General features: G+C 40.7%; 1 protein-coding gene across 2 annotated transcripts; it reads right to left on the bottom strand.

Annotated features, from left to right (window-relative positions):
• Window positions 1-190: 190 nt before the first annotated feature.
• sbno1 (strawberry notch homolog 1 (Drosophila)) lies at window positions 191-16096 on the bottom strand. Of its 2 annotated transcripts, none has more exons than XM_068335048.1 (33): window positions 15771-16096; window positions 13036-13155; window positions 12847-12945; window positions 12500-12730; window positions 12270-12408; window positions 12065-12162; window positions 11870-11966; window positions 11447-11607; window positions 10060-10193; window positions 9842-9932; window positions 9585-9746; window positions 9341-9476; window positions 9160-9265; window positions 8905-9058; window positions 8619-8801; window positions 7739-7836; window positions 7499-7650; window positions 7208-7408; window positions 6958-7125; window positions 6706-6878; window positions 6494-6625; window positions 6172-6307; window positions 5787-5899; window positions 5603-5674; window positions 5426-5525; window positions 5275-5349; window positions 4962-5108; window positions 4747-4841; window positions 4472-4558; window positions 3843-3980; window positions 3674-3750; window positions 3193-3386; window positions 191-2629 (listed from the first exon to the last, which is right to left on the bottom strand). In XM_068335048.1, the coding sequence occupies exons 2-33, from the start codon at window positions 13153-13155 to the stop codon at window positions 2487-2489; spliced, it is 4212 nt and encodes a 1403-aa protein (XP_068191149.1). In that variant the 5' UTR covers window positions 15771-16096; the 3' UTR covers window positions 191-2486. The 2 variants fall into 2 exon arrangements, with proteins under 2 accessions (XP_068191149.1, XP_068191150.1); XM_068335049.1 differs by having other exon boundaries at window positions 12270-12405.
• Window positions 16097-16441: the final 345 nt, after the last annotated feature.

The following is a 16441-nucleotide window of genomic DNA, read 5'->3' as shown; positions in this document are numbered from 1 at the left end:
AAGCATGTTTTTTTTTTTTAGGCTAACTTAATTTCTGTAGTTTGAGGTAACATTCAACCACATCACATACTTTTTCCAGTTCCAATCTTCCCTGCTGCAAAAACCTTAAAATATGCAGGTAAACTCAGGTCATTTCTCAGTGGGATTATAACATGTGGATGTCTGCATTAAAATGATCAGTACAATGCAGTAGAAGTAGATCAAGCTTTATTGAGCATTGCACCCATTCATAAACAGGTCATGTTGAATATTTGTACAACTCTGTCAGTAGTGCAACTCGTGCAATGATAAAAGGAAAAATGAATTCCTTCAAGTGTTTTGTCTTCAGAGGAGCCAGATCTGCTGAGACATTTTACAAACATTCAAAAACAAGTCGGCAGCCGACAAAATAAAAAGGTTGATTTAATGTAGGTGAACATTCAACTTAAACACTGAGGTCTGTCCAACAGTTGATATGCTGCATGAAGACTTATGATCCCTTTACAAATTCTCATTCGTAGGATACAAAGACTTCTTCCCGTATTATTTTTAAACCAAATAAGAACATGAGAGAAAACAGTAAGGAACAGCTCCACAGGTTAACAATGAATCTGTGGCAGGAAACATGGCCCATCTTCACTTCCTTGCTCTTATATCAAGACTCATTCATCTGCTCCAGATCTCCAGCAAATCAGTTAAAAGACAGGGACACTTCAACAGACACAACCATCCATTTGAATTCATCAGCTCAAGAAAGCAGACGAATCAGACGTGTTTGTAAAGTAGTGACAACACAGGCTCAAACCACAAAGCGACACCACCGAGCAGAGGTATAGAGGAGAACCCGATTTACGGTCATGCATCATCAAACTCTCAATGCTCTCTTTGTTTTTTCAAAGACTGTCTTTGTACGAGTTTAACCCCTGAGCAGAAAATCATTTTTTTAAAAGAAGGGTACAAAGAAAAGTGAATTTGAGGAGGTGGAGACGGGGCATGTGAGAAAACGTTTGCATTTTATGAGCATTTATGAGTTGTATATAAACATGTAATAAATGTTTGGTCATCCATGCCTGGATGCTGATGTATAATGGTCATGTTTTAATAATCTGAAACAGCATAGTTACAATATAAACCCTTTAATACAACACATAAATAAGGGGATTTAAAGTGTTAACTTCATGCCTTCGTGTCTGAAAACAGCTGGTCAAGTTGACAAATCTTGATGCATTCCTCACTTCTTTTTTTTTTTACTGTTTCAATATTTAACTTCCTGAAATTTAAATAGAAACCATGAGACAGTAGATGCTAAAGCAATCACACTTTGGGAAGCTGACGAAAGGGCAATTTTCAAAATCTGTCTCAAAACGCTGAAACAAGTTTCAGTCTCTACTCGTTCCTATTTGAAGCGGTGGATTTAAAATAAGAGATGAAGCTAGTGTGGAATAATAAGGCTTCTGTAGTCAGAATTTATACACCCCAGAATAAAACCCTTTCCCCATTCAGCTGGAAAGGACAAAAAGGCGGTTTCGGTCTCATTTCATTTGACTTAACTGACTGCTGACTGGGGGGGTTCAGAGCAGTTTTAAGTAAACCTCTGAATGGTTGAAATAAATAAAAGGTTATTTCTTCTTTCAAATAAACCTTGTAATAAATTGTTTTACTTTCGATTGGTTGACTTGCTTCAGTTTAAACTCTCTAGGGAAATGAATGCAGAAGATACCTGGCTTGTTCAGGTGCACGTTAGGAAAAAAAAAAAAAAAAGCGTGACCCCATCTAATCTTAAAAAATGGAAAAATGAAAAGTGAATAAAAGTAGATATAACAAAAAAAATTGACGAGAACTGTGAGAGGAACAAAGATGACAAAGCGGTCATTGATTACGATTTTGATGAAGACATGTTTCTTGTGAACACAACACAAAATCAGATACTCAGCAAGCATCAGGTTTACAGCGTTTTACAGAACTAATGATCTGCATCACTCGTTCTACTTCTAGGAACTGATTCTTTCTCTATATTAGTGCTGAAACGTATCGCTTATAGTAATAGACTGTAGTGTAGCATTAAATGCCCGTGTTTCAACTCAAAAACAGTGGTCTGTGTCGTCCTCCTTCGGTGTGAACCACGCCAGCAAGTCTGAACTCCACGATTCGAGGCGTGGGCGAGGCGTGGATAGCTTCAGCGGGGCCAACGTGCCCTCTGGATTTCACATCGATCAACGCCGCACAAATCCTTTCACTCTGAATGTCAGAGGACAAAACATCACCAGTCAAATCTCTGAAAACAAGTCTGAGATTTACAAAAAAAAACAAAACAACAACCCTGAAACCTTTTCTCTGTACAACCACTGCTCTACATCACAGCTGGTCTCTGACCATTAGAGACGTTTTGTGTGTGTGGGTGGGTGGGGGGTGGGGCAGCGGTCCTGGAGCCTGCAGCGAGAGTTCTTCAGGTTGAAAGGGGTGGAGATGGGATCGTGGCCCACATCGCTGAGTGGCTCCCTCCCAAACTATGTGTTGGGTGCATGACTCAGACTTTGGGGGTGGAGCTGCTGCCGTTTCTGCTGCTCCTGCACGGCGAGCTGCTGGGACTGGTCCGACGTCGAGAGCTTGTTAATTAATGCAGACACACAGTTGGCTGGAATGATTAGTCCTGTGAAAGAAACACATTTTTGGGTTCAGCCTTTTGGGCCACAGACACTGACATATACAGATTTAAGACAAGAATTTAACATTTTGGTTACTGCGCTTGTTCAGTTTGCCAGAGTCAAAGATTTATATCCACTGCGCCAAGCTAGGAAATATTGAAAGAAAATGTTGAAAGTGTCTTTGTATGAACAACACTGCTCACACTCAAGTTTAAATTTGTTAATTTGTGTGATTCAGCCGTTTTCAGTCTTTCAAACACGAGTGGCCTTGGTCTTCAGCTTTAATTCATGGTGGCTAAATTCACTTCACAAAACAACTATTGGAAATGGGAACCATGGGAAGTGTGTTTAACCAACTTTTCTATTGGTCCAAAAGAACATCTAAAACTAGAATGCATCAGGTGACAATGATCTCTACCGAGGGTGAACATTCCTACAGGACTGTTCAGCTTGTTCCAGTCTCGCTACCTGTAAGGCTTTTCAGTGACGGGGAATTATGTTAACCTTCATACAGCCTGAATGGCGCTTTCCACAGCAGGAAGTTCTAAGTAGCAGGTCTTCAACTCACCAACTATCCTCTGTCCGTCTTCTGTTCTGAGGCGGACGATCTGCACCTTCACATTGGTTCCGCTGATTGGAGTTAGCACCAGTTCCACCTCATTCCACACGCTGAGCACTGAGCCACACAGAACATAGTATGTCCTACAGCGGAGACCGATTTCACACTGCAGACCCACCGACGCTTTCTTACAATTCCCACGCCTGTGGAGAGAGTAACAGTTTTACGACTAAAGATAGAGGTCAACAAGAAAACGACATGAACTGATCACGTCGTTGGTTTTCAAACAGAGATAAGTTGTATCATCAGAAGAGACCAAAAACAAGCGAGCCTTTCTGTAGTTCCTGACAGATTAGCTTCTATCATTTGTTTCTATTACTGTATTTAATCAATTTAGTTTCAGCAGTGTCTCTTTGTGAGATCAATATAGTGTAAAAAATATGAAACATGACATGGTCGAACTTATAACAGGAATATAAAGTGAAAATACCAAAATGCATGGGAGCAGATTTGTGCTGAAGACTTGTACTGGTCAGTCCAGTGTTGCTTGGCATCTTCTGACAGGACCTGATGGGGTAAGGGGGAAAGAAAATGATTCAGCATGCTGACCGTCAATTGTTCTTCTCCAAAGGCATTTTAATAACACAATGCTAGGTAACCTTTTTAAACTTCTTCTTAATGTCGGAGTACGACTCCAGCTTGAGCTGCCTGCCGGTGTTCGGCCTGTAGACCAGGAACAGCCTCTTCTTGGTGTTCACTTCTTTAACCAGTATGGCTGTTTTTTTATTGTTCCTCATCTGAAAAACAAAGATAAATAAATACACGTCGCACATCTGGGTTGGTCCACTGATGTGATCACATATGTATTTGCACGTAAAACTAATGTGAAAAACAACAATAGGTCAGTGAGCATAAAAATACCCAAACATGAGCAACTCATGAAGTCCCATATTCCAGACTGAATGCCCCGGGTGAAGCTAGGCAACATGTGATGATGTCATTGTGATACAAACAGAATGCAACATTGTGTGGTCACAAGTGAACCCATTAGTCCATCTTTTCCACTTAGAAAAAGCGTGATGGGATTTTATGACGATGGCTGCTGCATCTTCTATGTTTCGGAAAATAAGTTCACTTTATTTTTCTAATATATAGTGATTTAATTTTTATTTAATGACTCAGCCACAACATTGAAAACTACGTACAATAAATCTCTATTTAAAGAGTCAAGCCAGTTCTCGCTTCAAGTCATTTTGGTTAATCCAGAGTTTTAGTTGACGCATCGTACCTGTACATAGAAGCCATCGTCGGGTCCGTTCTGGTCAGCCCAAACGTGCGTCGCTTCCTCCCACGACATTCCTCTCTCGACACTCACCTGTGTAGAGACAGATACCAGATTCTAGTGGAATGGAAGTCTTCAGATGTTCAGGCCGATTCTAACGGATCAACTGTATTCAACTCGTTTCAGCACTTTCAATATCAACTCTAAGAGCAGCCTCAGAGCTAATAGTCCTAGCTGTTCCTTGAAGAATGGAGAGTGAACTTTTGAATATAAGGACATACGGTGTAGAGCTCCACATGTCCAGAGGTGGTATACCCTGGAGTTAAGAATTTCCTGCAGTCCACTTTCTTCACCTTCTCATCACCAGAGCCCAAATCTAATGAACGACAGGGAAACAGATTTTTTTTTTTAATGATAGTGGTACAACTCTTCCAGTCTGGTTTTTCCTTTTTTATCTGTGAAAATAACTGAATAACCTGATGAGTGACCATCTTACCAAGAATGCCCATGTCGTATCTGCCATTCCTCTTGGCTTCCTGGATAACTGCTCCCAACGTGTCGGAGAAATACTGAAACAAAGCGTTCTGCTGCTGGACCTCCATGCCCAAAATACGGTTCAGGAACTTCCCCATGTTGTTGTAGTCTGTCGCACAAACAGAATGCAGTTGCATTTTACTACAGGTCATTTATTATTAAGTTTATTCTATTAGTTTTTGGTTATTTAAAACTTCTATTCAATTATCTGTTAGCTCATTCGTCAAGTATACATTTGTTTGAGTCTCAACATCCTCTCGAACAAAAATTATCACCTTTGTCCAGTGACAGTACGCCAGATCGGTCCTCAACATTTATGAGGCCAACACCTATCAATCCTCTCTGAATGTCTGTCGAAGAAAATTTTAGTTACTCAGAGACACACATGGGAAACATCGATTAACAATATAGAAAGTAATGTTATACCTTTAAAAAAATCTCCAATGAAGTCGGAGGGTGGAGACACTAACGGAGCATCGAGTTTTACAATCGACTTCATCACAATTTCCAGAGCATTTCTGCCGTACTGCAGCAAAGATAAACGTAAGTAAATAAAAGAAAACAAAAAAAAAACTTTCAGTGGCAAACGCTTCGTTTACTCACCTTGTTATCAAAATTAAACCGGCTGAGATCTCGAGTTTCTGTCGCTCGTCTGTCTCCATGAGTGAGAGCTCCCTGTAAAAGATTTCACGATGATTTTCAAGATGATTCGATCTTAACTCCCCTTAAATACTTTTTCACAGACAGAAAATACACAATCATGGCTACAGGTGTAGTTTGTCCTCACCAGGCTTTCTAGTCTTTTGGCAACGATAGATGCAAATCTCTGCTCTCCTGCGAGCTCCGATATGAGGAAGACGTACTCTGGAGCGGTGACCTGATTCGACCTGTGAGTTCTCCCTGCGAACAGAGACATGGGTTGCTTCATGGTGTTGTTTCATCCTTATTACAACCAAGTAGTGCTGCTCTCAAAACAAAACTTGTCCTCTGCCAGCACATATAGATCAATTTAGTTTTTCACAGCCTCCTGATTTTTTTTTGTGTTGAAAAATTATGGTATATTTTATTCTTTTGAATGCAGAAAGACCAGCAACCACTTTGAGGAAGCTAATGATGATCAAAATAAAGATTTAAGGATAGAAAATGATCCCAACACGTTAGCATGATCTTACCAAACTGCTGTATGGCCCTGTCTGCGCTCCACGGCAGCTCTAGAGTCATGTGGACTCTCCTCCGCTGGTTCTTCACTCGACGGTCAGCCTGCAGGGAGATGCCTGAGCTTGCAGCTTCAGAGATGATGGCGATGTTCTGGTGGAAAACAAAGATGACACGTCTTGTCATATGTAAATTCAGAGTCATTCAAATAAACTGATGGAATCTAGGAGCAGCTATTTTAATTCTTTGGTCTGGAACTAATGAACGAAACTTAGTAAGCACTGGGTTCAGAGACCTATACGGTTTGCTTCAACCCTAATCACCTCACTTTTCTTTTACCTTCTCTCCATCCATGAACCTCTGCTTCTCCGTGAGGTTGAGAACTTCGACTGGGACATCCAGCTCAGACCGGGACTCGTAGGTGATGCTGCCATCATCATTACTGACCACGCGACCTTTGCGGCCAGTCATCTGAAAAGGAGTTGACCAAACCGTGAAATGTACATCAAGATACTGCTGAAATTTTTTTTTCTTAAATGTCAAATTCTTACCTCAGCTACATTTTCCGGTCCACCCAGTTCATCTATTAGCTCGTCTAGAGTGTTGGGAGGTAGCGCTTCAGCTAGCTCTTCGAGTTCTTCTAGCAGTTCTCGCTTCATTTTCTGGGCGTGTTCCACCGAGTCCTGACTAGTCATGCAGCTGTCCTGACTCTCTGCTTTCACCGCTGGACATGAAGGAACTTCTATTAACGTCCTGAATAAATCTGTGTCACGCTCCGCTTCATCGTATAATGTCCTGCTTACCTGTGGCAGGTGTACTGGAGGGGTTAACAGAAGCACTGAAAGTAGGCCTGGTGGTGCCCAGCCCAGAGGCTAACAAGGCACTTTGAATGGAGTCTGGGTCGATGCTCTTCCTTCTCTTCTTCTTTTTCTCTTTCCCTTTCTTTGGTTCTTTCCTAATAAGCCATGGATCTGAAGAAAACAAAGGTTCCCTTTCAATATCAAATTGAGGATTAAAATGTCTAACTTGGACATCCTAGTTCAGAGGTCTCACCGTCTTCCTCATCGTCATCAGACTCATCTCTGAACGGATTGAAATCATCGTCTTCATCTGCTGAACTGACAGATTTGAAGCTGTCCTCGCTTTCTTTCCCAGACTCATTGTCCGACTCCTCTGACTGGCTCTCATCTGAACTGGTTCCTGACAAACCGCCATGCTTCCGAGGCTTCTTTTTCTGCTTTTTGATCTCTGGACCTGGAAAATGAACATCATCATACACACCGTTAAAGCTGAGCATAAATGAGTCAAGTCAGCCATTCACCATCAGCGTCATAGTTTTATCACCTTTACGTTTCTTGCCCTTGTGCTCCGGTTGGGCTGTGACATCACTGGGGGACGATGTTTTCTTCGCAGACAGATCAATACCCAGCAGGCTGTAAAGTTTCTGTCTGTCAGGAGCTGGAAAGTGCTTCTCAATAAGGGACTGCAGCACACCTCTACAACAAATACATTTAATTACACATCCACACGAGATCCGTTTTGAAACCGAGGGAAATTCTTTAGTTCTCTTTAGTTTGTTCGTACTTTGCCGTAGACACAAAGTCGTTCAGCTCTCCGCCTCCTTCCTCCAAAGCTTCGAGTGTTCTTGCTTCTCCAGTGGACTGAAGACCAATAACCACACACTGAAGAGGAAAATGACCAGAGTTTTACGCAGAGACAATGCTGAAAAAAAGGACTTTGTTTCCAGGTGGCTGTGAACTCTTCTTGTTTAGTAACAGCAAGGCTTCTAGATGTCATGCTTGTCAGGTCTCATTCATCCAGGTCAGGTCAAACTCCAAGGCTGAATTGGAAACAACTGGACTTCTATTTACGGTTTGAAGACACCCTCACCTTTACCTACATTCGGAAAGGTCTCCTCCTCGACCCAAAATAATAATGCTGGATGGTTCATCTGTAAACGTGTGACCTGAAAGACTAGTAACCTGTAGTTCTCCAGTCTGGCAGAACAGGTTTGAAGTTGACTTACCCCCAGGGATTTAAACGTTGGAGCAACGGGTAGTTTGTTTGAAAAACCAACAAAGAAAAAATAACCAGTAACTGAGCAGACAGTGAAACTAGCAGCCTTTGTGCTCGGTTGGATCCCACATCACACCTCTAGACGTTTCAGAATGCCGGTGTGCTACAAACTCACACAGAGATGGAGAAAAAAACATAACTGGAAAGTATTTGGGTCCTTTATGATCAAGCCTGTCTAAGTGGTTCTATACGTTTAAGGACCTCAGTAAAGTTTTGATACCTGATAATCTCACTAGTCAGTCAGAAGTGAAAAAGTGTCATGGAATGAGAGGTGAAACGTGCTTTAATCAGAAACAGACGTCCAGCTGCTTCAGATTCAACCGATGTTAGGGTTGTCATCTTATTTGAATTAATTTCACACAACAGACTGAACCTTCAGAGGTCCCACCTTTCCATTCTGGACTTCCTCTCTGGCCAGCTGCACCACTCGGCGGACTTTGGAGGCGATGCAGAGGTATTTGAAGAACCTCTGGTGAGCGGACCAGAACTGGCCCCACATGGACTTCTTCATGCGCTGCTCTGCATCGATCAGACTCGCAGCCTGCTGGAACTTCTCCCGTGCACTCACCCACTGGGAGATGCGGAATGAAATACACTTAGTAAGTGAAAGCTCAAATGAACGAGTCCCACAGATGTACTTGAAATGCATTCCTTGAATTTTTTCTAGTGCTTACCAGCTTCACTGATTTGTTGTACATGTTGACGTATTTCTGAGTCAGGGGAACTTCGTCAATCTTGAAAGTCACACCTGTGAAACTCAGCTGCCTTGCAATGTACATCCCCCTCAGTTTCATGTCCATAGCGACAATTTCCATGGCCCCAACACCTCTGAAATCACAATCAGGATGAATTTCAGTCACCACCTGCCAATCCTAGAAACGCTCGTCATAAGCTTGAATTCCCCACCACCTGGAAAAAGGCCAGCTTACCTGCGTTCTACAGCTTGGATAAAGTTTCCAAATTCCCTGAAGGGTGTTTTGGGCCCCCAGATGCCCAGACGATTCATATAGGCCATATTTCGTGGTTCAGAGGCACCTAGACAAGACAACCAGATAGATTAGCCTACCCGTCATTCAGTGAAACTTACGTCTTTATATGAGGTCATCTTACCTGTAGCACTTGCATACACAACCCGAGCCTTGGGGAGTTTATTCTGCAGTTCTAACACTGCAAGTCCAGTTTTTGTAGGTTTGGATGATCCAACGGGACACACATTTTTGGCTTTGTGACACTCATCAAAGACGATCTAATAAAATCTAGTTAAGAAAAATCACACGTCCACACAGAGGACAGTTTAAATGACTTTGTTCAAGTCAATACAATTTCTGTTGGTTACTGCTCGTAAAAAGGATACAACTCCATCAAAGTCCTCCCCACACCAGTGGAGAAGCTGCTGAAAACGAGTCTTGTACTTCCCTCCTGATTGGCTTTCTCCTATTAATGAAGAGTAGGTGGCAAAAATCACACCTTTCTTCACGCTCCCGTTGTGTTTCGAGGATATTTTGCCATATTTGAACTGAAAGAATAAAAGTGTAATGGAGTCACTGTTGGCAATTTGAAACCAAAAAAACTTACTTTTTCTTTCTATAATGCATCACAGGAGAATCTCACCTTGTTCAGCGGGTGAACCTGAATGTTTTTGGCTCCTATGTCCCTTAAATCCCTTTCGGCGTCATACTTCAAGTCATTGGAGACGCTAAACCTGAACAAAAGAGAAGCTATAAGTAAAAGGATTTAGTCGGAGTAAAACTTATTTGGCAGAAGGTGGTTTGCTACTACTTAGAACAAGTAGTAGCTCCAGTTAGACTTGGGGGTTTTTTTTTTTTTACCAGAGAGATCTCTTCCTGCCTAAAAGATAGTTCTCATAGATGATCCCAGCAATGGTCCGGCCTTTTCCTACTCCAGCTCCATCACCGATCAAATAGGCAGCGCGATCACCTCCAGGGAGGAATGTCTCGTGTTGCTGTGGGACAAAAAAAAACAGTACGTCAACTTTCTTCCAGCATTAATTATTATTAAGTCAAACCTTAGTCTCAAACCTTAATTGGGGTGCGTTCCAGTAGCCGCTGCCCATCACTCTGCCTCCCTGATGTGTGTTGTTTGATGTGTACTAACTGCATGCTTGCAGGCCCCCTTGTGTGCTGTGTTTCAGGGGGCCTGTGTATACATTGATTGTTAAAAAAAAACTAACACAACAACATGCACTGAGTGACTGTGTAATTTCCCTGCCGGGATAAATGAAGTATACTTCTTCTTCTTCTAGTCGACAAATTTAGGCAATTCTATGAAACTATTAAGTATTTTTAATAATCCTCTCATTTAAAAAAATCTTTTCAACATGCGTAAAAACTGGAATTACAGAGCACAAACTTCCATCAACAATCCTACATGCTGAATTTTAATAAAGATCTTCCCCAAAAACATATTTTGAAGATTTGGATTATCATCTCAATCTGCACCACGCAATTAGCACTCCGAAATTTGTTTTAATTTTTTTTTAACTTTTCCTCATTATTTCCTGGTAAATAGTGAAGCAAAAAAAATGGGGCAGACAGCCTCATATAATATATATACATTTGAAAGAAGCAGATTTTCACTTGATTTAGTACTAAAGTGCACACTAAAAAGGAGTAAACCCTCTAACCATGCCTGAGTTTGCTAAAAATTCATGTATTTTACCTTGAAAATAAATAAAGAAAAACACCACATCTCTACATGTGAAAAGAAGTGAAAACTATTACTGGATCCATCCATTTTATCTATATCTGCTCAGAGATTTAATGGAATTTCTTCTGGTCAAAAACCCATCAATCTGATGAGTTTCACAGAAATCCTAACAAATTCAACACACAAAAGGACACTAGTGAAAGCACAGCTTCTTTGGTAGATATAGTTCAACTAAAACAAACTTTCAGTAGCAGTGAGTCAGTGCAAGTACAAAATAGTGTTGAAGATATCAAATATTAAATGCAGTTATATAAAAAATGAACGGAAGGGCCCATTTTAGCTCTTCTCTCTTTCCTCAGTCAGATGGACACCAGTTATTCTGGAGTGTCCCGATGGCAACATGATTTTTTGTCTGATTGGTCAAACTGGGCAAACCTACAGCTCAGTTTGCATGTATAGCACGTGTGTGTGGCATAAGACAAAATGTCTCTTATTCATTGAGTATCAGGTCTTTCACCATATGTTCATCAAGTGTGTAAAAATTCTCACCTGCGCTGCATATGTGATCGCTTCCAGCTGCAGAGCAGACAGGCAACCGCGATCTATGACTTCCTCTGGGATAGACACTCTGTACCACACATCTGGAGGGCTAACACTCGACAGGGAACTGGTCTCCACCACAGGATCAGGATGCCGCAGACCAGCCTTCACTGCATTGACAAAAAAAGATCACACAGTTAAGACTGGATGGTTGTGTTTTTGTTTAATTCGCTTGAGTGAAACCAGCAATGAGTGCTGCAGGGTACACAATGCTGCTCCTTGTTCTCACAGGGGCTGGATGAATGAATACAGCTACACTTCAGGAACTATAATTTAACTTTCTCCAAAATAGTCATTTCCATTTGATTTTCAGACTGTCCTCCAGTCTTTGTAGCTTTGTGTATGATAACACTGAAAGGAGTCGACTCTTACATTTCATCGGCATGTACTCTGCATATGTTTCTGCATGACCCAATTCCTCCTCCTCTTCCTCCTCGGGCTCATAATCCTCCTTTATCCCAGGGGCGTTCTGAAGACAGGTCAACATAGTGAGAAAAGCAACTAAAAATAAAACTTCTAAAACATATTTAGCATCAGTTTGCATTTTTACAAATCAATAACATCTACCAGAGAAGGGGAGAAGTTCTGCATTTTAATGTCATTAATCCAAATCCTGCTGACATCTCTACCAAAACCTTCCTTCTTGATTCCATTGTTCATTTCACCTGAAACACCAATAAACACAAGAAGCGTTAATGAGATGGTCCCAGTTTATCATGGAGGCTGTCATATATTCCAACACTTAAATAACATTACACATTAAAAAATTGACCTGTTGCAGTAGCTGTTGCCACTGGAGTAGTGATGTCAGGTGGAGGCTTCAGCCTCATGAGCTCCATCAGACTGTTTCCCTTTAATGAGGTGCTTTTCATACTGTTGTTGGTCCTAAGGAGGTCTTTCAATTGAATCTGCTAAACAGAGAAAATGGATGAGGACAAACATTAAAACTCCTTGCTGTACTGTGGTCTTGTGATTTTTCTCATGCAGTTTCCTCAAATGTACCTGATCTTTGTTTGAAGGCACTACTGTAGACACTGTAGAAGAGGGAACAGTTGTAGGGGTGGGGGTTGAGGAACCCCGCAGGGTTGAATTTGAAACATGGACCACCTTGGTGACAGTTATGGTATGTTTGCTATTGTTCACGCCTGATGGTTTGGTTATAACAGCTCCAAGTGACGGCAACTGATTCAGCTGGTTTAAGACAAACGTGGTGGTCGATGGCTGAGGTTTGTGCTGTTGAAGACATTGTGTAGAGAGAAAAGCAGCTTTTTTTAATCAGAACTACATGGGCATCAGCAGCAACATTACTTTACACCTCAAATAATTAATAAATAACTTTGTAATCTCACCCTGATAGTAACTACAGGGACTGGAACTGGAGCCTCTGTTCGAACAACGTCCACCGAGTCTGTCCCCACGCCAACATCCAGGGCACTGATTGAGATAGACTAGAAAGGGACCAGAAAGCAGAACATCAACATAAAATCAGGTAACTATGAAGACATCACCTCTGGGACAAAAAGTGAGGTGTATATTACTTGTTGGGTTGTTGAGGGCTGTGCACCATCCTGAGCATCAACATCAAACAGGCCGATGTCATTTGGACAAATGCCACTCTCGCTCAGAGCGGCAAGAAGTAAATCCTGTCCAGGATCCATCTACAACACAAAAATGTAATTGTTAAATTACTATGTCTGTGTAGGTTCTCAGTTATCCAGGTCATGGTTATCCGAAGCTGCTTAAGTCAATCCACTGGACGTTAAAGTTCTTGAAGACATTTCGTCTCTAATCCATGAGAGACGAAACATCCTCAAGAACTTTTTTGACGTCCAGTGGATTTACTGCAACAGCTTTGGTTAAATTACTATAAGAGAAAGTGATGATATCTGTTCAAAAATACTTTTCCAAATGAATGTTTTTGATTCCTGAATTAGCAAAACAAAAGACCTTTCCATTGTACATTTAATTATTCTTCATCAATAAACCCTAAAACATTTGTGGTTTATTTCAAGTAGGCCTGCAAGATATGAAGAATTACAACAACCTCTTTTCTCCATTATGCATTGCCTCCACCCCCCCCCCCCACACACACACAGGCAAGATAGTTGCAGTGAATTTCACACTGCATGTATTTTGTAGGTGGAGGAGAGTCCGTCTTGGCAGTTTCCATCATCTATCATCCTGATACGTTCATTTTTATTTCATTTATTGCTAGGAAAGGATGGAGATCTTTAGAGCAAATGTTTTTTGATAAAAATCAAATTGGTGCTTTGTTTTATTTTATTCCATTTCAGACCATGATAAACTATAAGCTAAATCCACAAGGAAATTCAACAGTCTTTTTTTTTTTAAACAGAAGTGGTTATATACACTAATACACATTTGAACTATTATGCCATTATTGGTATTGACAATAAGTATTCTGCATTGTGACAATCAAAGTTGTTACTGAACTTATAAGATTTTAAAAAAATATTTAAGGATTTCATGCCTGGGCTATCGAATGTGAGTTTGTAAGTTTGACTTCCGTTCATTGTACATGAAAAAAAACAAAACACCTTTAAATATATCTTTGGAAAATAATTACATGTTAAAAGAACAGGAAACATGACCCACTACTTAATTTGTAAGTGTTTAAATTAGAAGATGTCATGTCTTTGCATTTTTACCAAAATTAACTTTTCACAACCCATTGTCAGATTTGCGAATTTCAGTTGATTTTCCTATGCTGTTCCTGAATTCAATTTTATCCAAAAAGGCTTCGCTATTGCAACAAATGTATTACATGACCTGTACTCACAACTGTTTTAATACTGCTTCACAAAACTTTAACACACCTTCTTGAATTAATTACACTACTGGCAGACTGTGAACATTGCACCCGTTTAAAATAAGCATGGACAAAAAGGTAACAGTGCATGCTTTCAATGACCAGTCAACGGAATTATGTGACCTTAAAATGCGTGATCTAAAAACCCACTTTGTACGCCGTGTTAAATATCGAAAGCAAAGGAAATTCAAAGCCCATTTTAAAAAAATTAAAAATTAACAAGCAAAATATTGTTAGATGCCCTGATAAATAGATTTCTACGTTTAAAACAACGGTGATACCATTTCAAGCTCATTTGATCAAAATTTCTTATCTACTGAAATGCTGTTCTGCCGCGCTCGCTTGAAAATGTGAGAATTAATCACTTAAAATAACAAATAACGATTTCCGATACCTCATTTAGTCCAAATTAAGTCTAAGTATTAAAAAAATAAGGGGTTTATAGCCCACCGCAACATCTACATGCCGGGTCCAGTCCAAAGTGACCCAAAACAAAACACGTGTTTTCAATGCCCTCCGTTGATACGTTCAACTTCCTGGTCCTACTGACTCATCGACGCATCTCCGGCTTCTCTTTTTCCTATCTGGTTAATTATTTGCGGAATCGCACATACAATGTATGATAGGAACGAACATGTCTCCCCAGTGTTTGTCAAGCTAACGTTGATTTGTTCTAGCTAATTCTTGACTGAGACACTGTCATAGCAGCTAGCTAAACTGGCCTTGTTAGACAAGGGTGACACAGCTTAGCAGTGCTAGCTTGCATACCAAGAGGAAGCTAACGTGCGGCATTCAGACACTTTCACATTCGTTATTAACTCCATGGTTAATGAAGGGATAGCTGACTAACACACTAAATAACTCCATGCCGAAAGATTTGCCGTCCCAAAAATCTCACCGACGAGACGTGTTGAATCGTAGAGCCTTGCTTGCTCTAACGAATTTCAGTAGCTTTAACTTGTATCGTACATTTCTTAAATGTACACTTTGTGTTCTTATTTTATTCCGTCTTTCTCTCTTATTTGAGCACTACTGAAATTGTTGCCACCAATTAAACGCAACATTTTTGCTAGCTTCTTGCCTGATCTTGATAACGATTCTCGACGTTAATATGTATAAACAACAGTATTAACGGTTTGCAAAATACCACCTGAACCTTGGTATGACTGTGTGTCCTTCACAGACTACTGCAAAGCAATTGGGACGGTAGCTGGGTTAGCTGAATACCCTCTCGGTGATGTTGTTGACGGGGGTTCTCGCGTACTGTGTCATTGCTGTTGCTAGCTAACACTTGCAGCGTTCAACAAAGCTAGCGTTTCCACAGTTCCAGCCTCAAATACAAAAAAAATAGAAGGCTCTTGACAAATATTAATACAAGTTTGTGACCTTTATGACAGAGGTGTTAGTCCGACACAAACGCTTTACGTGGGGGAATTAACTTACTTGACAGTTCAACAGCCGCTTCGGCTCGCAATCCGCGGCGCTCAATAGTTCGGTGTTTGTTGTCCTCTTCGCTCCGCCGCGCTCACGCCATCTTTTTATCAAACGCTCAGCCGCATGCTGGTCACGTGACGTGCAGGCCAACAGCGGGCGTTTTAGCGCTCAAACTACTCGGCCAGTTTCGATAAATATGTGTCTCCGACAAGCTGCAGGACGTCCCTCGACGACAATACACCGTTAAAAGCAAGAGATCGAGCATTTCTATACCGTTAGCACAAACGACAAACATAGCAGAATCAGCGAGCTAATACGACGTCACGTGACCCCTCAAAATCTTGGTAGGAAGTGACGATATCAAACTTTCTTCTTCGTGGTCTTGTTTCCCTTTTTCTTCTTCGGCATGTGCTTTTTTTTTTTTTCTTCTCCAAAATCTTCTTTCTCCACGTACGTTGGTTTTATAACCATGACACAACAATTTTTGTATTATACGTAACAAATTATAAAATAATTTCACTGTGTTTATTATTTTCTTAAGACAAATTATTGACCTAATTATTTATGTAAGTAATTATTTGACCAAATGAATCAAATATGCAATTTCCTGCGGGATTAATAAAGTATCTATCTATCTATCTATCTATCTATCTATCTATCTATCTATCTATCTATCTATC

Source organism: Antennarius striatus, chromosome 15, assembly GCF_040054535.1.
Source record: "Antennarius striatus isolate MH-2024 chromosome 15, ASM4005453v1, whole genome shotgun sequence".
NCBI lineage: Eukaryota > Metazoa > Chordata > Actinopteri > Lophiiformes > Antennariidae > Antennarius > Antennarius striatus.
The sequence above is the reverse complement of the archived record's forward strand: the minus strand, read 5'-3'. Positions and strand labels throughout refer to the sequence as shown.

What these genes read in the sequence shown, in the direction of transcription:
- sbno1 (XM_068335048.1), bottom strand. Translation starts at nt 13,155, where the DNA reads ATGGATCCTGGACAGGATTTACTTCTTGCCGCTCTGAGCGAGAGTGGC. An exon ending in ATCCAAGCTGTAGAACGCAG is followed by an intron (nt 9,059 to 9,159) that starts GTAAGCTGGCCT and finishes TTGTGATTTCAG; the next exon opens with AGGTGTTGGGGCCATGGAAA. An exon ending in ATACGACATGGGCATTCTTG is followed by an intron (nt 4,842 to 4,961) that starts GTAAGATGGTCA and finishes GTCGTTCATTAG; the next exon opens with ATTTGGGCTCTGGTGATGAG.